The sequence below is a fragment of the Mizuhopecten yessoensis genome, unplaced genomic scaffold, assembly GCF_002113885.1.
Source record: "Mizuhopecten yessoensis strain PY_sf001 unplaced genomic scaffold, ASM211388v2 scaffold716117, whole genome shotgun sequence".
NCBI classification, from domain to species: domain Eukaryota; kingdom Metazoa; phylum Mollusca; class Bivalvia; order Pectinida; family Pectinidae; genus Mizuhopecten; species Mizuhopecten yessoensis.
In genome coordinates, this window is record NW_018479956.1 from 102,477 (window position 1) to 108,009 (window position 5,533).

Sequence of the window (5,533 nt, forward strand, 5' to 3'; positions counted from 1 at the left end):
CCCCCCCGCCACCGTCAGCTGTATGTTACTGTAAGATATTTTATTAGAATTGTTTTTTTATAGGACGACATCAGACATACTCTGTCCATTAGTGTGGATTTCACCTGATATTCGTCAGGAAGTGGGTTTTTTTTTTTTAAATAACAATTTTGACTGGTTCCTGTTCCTCAATATCATAATATTTAAGAAGCATTCGTAAACTTACTTAACTGCACGCCCGAATTTCACTGCATCGTAATAAAGGCATTAAGTATTACACTTCGTCCATCACCAACCTATCTTTATGTCAAATATATTAATCTTTTAATCAAATAATCATCATACCGTACAGGTTACACGCTGTCGTACGATATTATATAGCGGGATGAGGTGATTACATATTGATGTGGGCCGAGTAGATCTGAAGGTCGAACTACTGTATATAAATGACCAGATCACCGGGCCAAAGCGTCCAAAGGCAGCAAGATGAAGTACACAGTGGTAGTCCTCTCGGCTCTGTTAGTCACAGCCCTGGCAAACCCTATAACATTCAAAGACTGTGGTAAGTAGTGACCTTTATACATATCTACTATTTTTGTTAGCAATCATTTCGTCAAGTTGATAATACGAAAATATGTCCAGTCCTAAATTATGTTCTCCATTAATTAAAGTTATACTTTAAACAAAAAAAATAAATGTTTTCATCATAAGCTATTACATTTCAAAGAAAAACACATTATAGTTGGTTTATATTTCACATATATAATACAAATTCCGTACGCAAACACTAATGTAAGCAGACAAGAATATCTAGACAAAATAGAACTTTTTATATTATTTGGCTTTTCTTTCAAAAAAAGTCTTTACTAATAACCAACGATCATTATTATTTTAATAAGATATATCATTGATAGCTTCCGCACAGATAGTTCTTTAATTTAATATATCCTCTGTATATAATACAATCTCATTGACCTCCAAGTCAAATGTGTGCTAAACCAACAGTATATAAAGGGTGTTGATACACGTTAAACGTCACTGATACAGTCGCTTTTCATCCTAATCCATTTAACTGAGACAGAGGCTTTGTGTATCAATATGATGTCTGTGATGACACACACTTGTTCTTTGTTAGATAGATTTGTAAGATACTGAAGGAATGCACCATCTATTTGCCACGAAGAATGAATTACTGATTTAGTGCAGTTATGTAAAACTATATAAATCATTGTGTAATAACATACATACTTTCCATTTGTATATTGTGCTTTCTCTCTCTTTTTTTTTTTTTTAAAGAAGAACGGTATTAATTTAACTTTCGCCTTTTCCCCGTTTTAATTTATTGGAAAAATTGTATCAATATATAGGTCGTACCTCTTCAAAATACGCGGTATTCCCTTACTACATGTATTCTACACACTGACAACCATTGGATGAAAGACTTATTGGATGAATGTCACCGATCTACTCTGCACAATCTACCCCCAAAATAGGGTAAACCTGGTCATTGGTCCGACCTCGTTTTTGAAAGGCTATAGCAATGAAAGTTTGAGTTCTACAATTGATACTTTCGTTTTTGCTCATTCCAAGAATTCACACGAAGCTAAAAATTACACCCTTATTACTTTATTCATTTTGACATTTGTTTTATATTTAAGGACACTTTGGTGACTCGGCCATTAATTGTAACATGTTTTTACGATTGTTAACTTGTTGCACATGCACATTTTGTTTCTTTGTAGTGCATCTTAAGTTTAAATGTCCTTATATTATCTATTAATATACTATCTTTATATGATAAATTATATACTGGTATTTCAAGGTTTGTGAATGCTTAAAAACGTTAAAACGTTAAAATATGATTCTTTGTGATGATAAATTTTCATTCCATGCTTTGTATATATCACATATGCTGGATTTTTATAAATGACTAACTAGACAAATGTCGTTGCATATTTTAAAACAATACAAACATTTATTTTGAAATCGTAGACAAATCTTTTCTGATGGAGCTCGTCCTTTTAAAATCGATCCATCGGGAGGTTTAATGCCTACGAACATCTTTACACTTTTATTTGTTATATAAAAACATCGTTCTTTTTAAAGATTAAAGACCAATGTCAAAACATTTGTATTCTTAAAAAATCAGCGTGAACGCTTTAGCCATTTTTCATTATCATAAGCTATTCCGTCTTTGCGTAATGCGGGGTTATCTTCTCTTGGGAGCAGGTATTGATTGTTACGTCATTGGTTTGTGTGAGAAAAGTATGTCGTTTTCTCAAAAATTGATGACGTTACTCTCTTAAACAAGTGACGTAACAATCAATACATGTTATCAAGGGAAGATAACTCTGCAATATACAAAGACGGAATATACTCCTGTAGATTAAATTAAACCTTTTTAAATTAGAGTTAATGACATTCCGAAATGTTATTTCTATCTTTTTTTGTTTCTCCCTGTTAATATTAAGTATTTATCTTCTGTTTAGGAGGTTTAAAAGTACGCAAAATGATGTTACGGTTGCCTCTTCATCTTATGCAAATCAAATCAATAATAACAATAAAATGTGTTAATGAAAGAGTGGTATTCCGTCTTTGCGTATTGCAGAGTTATCTGCACTTGTGAGTAGGTATTGATTGTTACGTCATTTGTTTGTGGGAGTAACGTCATCAATGTTTGAGAAAATGACGTAATTTTCTCACACACACCAATGACGTAACAATCAATACCTGCTCACAAGAGAAGATAACTCTGCAATACTCAAAGACGGGAGAGAACGATCAGTAAACCATATGACCCCTTTACACGCTACTGTCTTACATCATCATGTAAATATTTGCCTCCTGATTTCGCATTTTCTAGTGGTTAATCTTTACATAAAACCTAGTTTGTCTCCATTACAGGATCCACCGGTGCCACGATACAGTCGGTAGACGTTTCAGGATGTACGGCAGAGCCTTGTCATCTAGTCCACGGCACAAACGCCACCGTCTCAGTAAACTATACCGCAAGTAAGTAATATAGTCCACGGCACAAACGCGACCGTGTCAATAAAATATACTGCAAGTAAGTAATTTAGTCCACGGCACAAACGCCACCGTCTCAGTAAACTATACTGCAAGTAAGTTATTTAGTCCACGGCACAAACGCCACCGTCTCAGTAAACTATACCGCAAGTAAATCATCTAGTCCACGGCACACACGCCAACACTTAAATAAACTACACTGCAAGTAAGTAATATAGTCCACGGCACAAACGCGACCGTGTCAATAAAATATACTGCAAGTAAGTAGTTTAGTCCACGGCACAAACGCCACCGTCTCAGTAAACTATACTGCAAGTAAGTTATTTAGTCCACGGCACAAACGCCACCGTCTCAGTAAACTATACCGCAAGTAAGTAATTTAGTCGCACAAACGCGACCGTGTCAATAAAATATACTGCAAGTAAATCATCTAGTCCACGGCACACACGCCAACACTTAAATAAACTACACTGCAAGTAAGTCATCTAGTCCACGGCACAAATGCCAACACTTAAATAAACTACACTGCAAGGAAGTCATAGTGTCAATGGCATATCGCCACCGTCTCAATAAAACTACTGGCAAGTAAGGCATCTAGTCCATGACACAAACGCCGCCGTCTCAATTAACTACTCTACAAGTAAGTCATTGAGTCCACGGCAAAAAAAACCGCCACCGCCTCAATAAAACTACACCGTCAGTATGTCATCTTGTCCACGGCATCAACGTCTTTATCTCAATAAACTACACTGCAAGTAGGTCATTCAGTCCACGATACAAACGCTGCCGTCTCAATAAACTACAATGCTGGTTAATCATCTAGTCCATGGCATAAACGCCAACATCACAATAAACTACACTGCAAGTAAGTCATTTGGTCCACGGTACAAACGCCACCGTCTCAATAACACTACACTGTCAGTATGTCATCATGTCCATGACATCAACGCCATTATTTTAGTAAAATATGCTGTAAATAAGTCATCGAGTCCACGGCACAAACACCATCGTCTCAATTAAACTACACTGTCAGTATGTCATCTAGTAAATGGCACAAACGCCACCGTCTAAATAAACTACACTGTATATAAGTAACCTTGTGTTAGATCTGGGCTATTTGGCTGTTCATATCTTGTAGAAAGAATTGATATTTTGCTCCATGAAAATGTTTACGGTCCTCTGCACTTTTACAGTTTTTCATCGTACAATACCAGTACCTTATAAAGTACATGTATCTATTTATCTGTGATATTTTACTATATTATTGTTATCAATTCTGTAACTGGACCCCCTGGTCTGTTGAACTGAAATAATAAATAAAAATAAATAAACACAGCTACCATGTCAATAGACTACAATGCAAATAAGTTATATCATTCACGGCAAAAACGCCATCATTTCAATAAATAGGTCACTCGAATGAAATGAAAGCCGCACAGCACTATGTCATCACATTCAGGTTTATTGCAACAAAATCCCAGTATGTTTATCATGTTGAGTTATCATTTGGTCCGTTTACAGCTGAAGACGTGACCCATCCAACTAACTCCATATATGGTATTATTGACGGCGTTCCGATCAAGTTTCCAACAGAGGAGGATTGTTGTGCCAGTAAAAATCTAGACTGTCCCATCAAGTCCGGATCTCAGTCACAGTACAAGAACAGCATCTTTGTTGCACCAGCCTACCCAGAGGTAGTTTCTTAGTTACATTAAAGATATGGAACGTACCTATTAAGAAAACGTCCGGTACTAAACGGGAGACATTGTAATTGTTTCAGACTAAGGTACAATATCACTCCATTGTCTCCTGGGATTAATTGTGATATCAAGTTAATGGAGATGATACCATTTTACAACATCTGCGTGTCTTGTGAAAGTATCATTTGAATGTAAACATATCTGTAACTACAACAAAAGGAATAAAACATTGTATTTAAAACCATCTGTAAATACCCAGATGTGAATGAAACATATTCTGATATATTTCTTCTATATAAATTACAAAATGTTTTCCAAAATATTTTTCTGTATTAATATGTAATATATGTAATACATGTGTGTATGTTACCTTGAGTGTTGTATTTTTTTCAGATCACACTTGTCGTCAAAATGGCTATCCTCGACGATAAAAAACATGAATTTCTGTGCATAGTATTTCCAGCCATCATCACCAGCAGTTAGAGGGGGACAACTCAAAATATCCTTGTTATATACATATGTTTCTTTATATTACATTTTATAAACAAATTTATACGTTTTTGTTGTCATTTGCATATTATCAATGAATGTTTACATGACGTACTCAATTAGTTAGTTTGGTTTGTTGGTGCTATTTAAGAACGTACCAGATTTTGGGGATGGGGGGAAAACCGGAGTACCTGGAGAAAAACTTGCGACCTACTTACACATTGGAACCTAATTGTTTATGACACTGCTGTTTCAAAAACAAATTGTAATTTTAATGATTTATTCTACCTTACACATAAATCTGTTATCTTTACCAGAGTTTTATCCCTTCAAAGCTG

General features: G+C 35.3%; 1 protein-coding gene and 1 long non-coding RNA gene across 2 annotated transcripts in view; one reads left to right on the forward strand and one right to left on the reverse strand.

The window, feature by feature from the left end:
- LOC110441748 overlaps positions 1 to 281 on the reverse strand; it is a 3,642-nt gene extending 3,361 nt beyond the window's left edge. Inside the window, exon 1 of the long non-coding RNA XR_002461912.1 lies at positions 206 to 281. This is a non-coding gene — a long non-coding RNA (uncharacterized LOC110441748). The remainder of the gene's footprint in view (positions 1 to 205) is intronic.
- A 153-nt stretch (positions 282 to 434) lies between these two features.
- LOC110441752 (epididymal secretory protein E1-like) lies at positions 435 to 5,255 on the forward strand. Its single transcript, XM_021484996.1, has 4 exons — positions 435 to 541; positions 2,884 to 2,991; positions 4,528 to 4,700; positions 5,100 to 5,255. Exons 1-4 carry the CDS (start codon positions 466 to 468, stop codon positions 5,187 to 5,189), a joined length of 447 nt encoding a protein of 148 aa, XP_021340671.1. The 5' UTR covers positions 435 to 465; the 3' UTR covers positions 5,190 to 5,255.
- Positions 5,256 to 5,533: the final 278 nt, after the last annotated feature.

Excerpts from the sequence above, each read along its gene's own strand:
- LOC110441752 (XM_021484996.1), top strand. The coding sequence starts at position 466 with ATGAAGTACACAGTGGTAGTCCTCTCGGCTCTGTTAGTCACAGCCCTG. Across the intron at positions 542-2,883 it reads TATAACATTCAAAGACTGTG|GATCCACCGGTGCCACGATA; the intron begins GTAAGTAGTGAC and ends TCTCCATTACAG. Across the intron at positions 4,701-5,099 it reads TTGCACCAGCCTACCCAGAG|ATCACACTTGTCGTCAAAAT; the intron begins GTAGTTTCTTAG and ends TATTTTTTTCAG.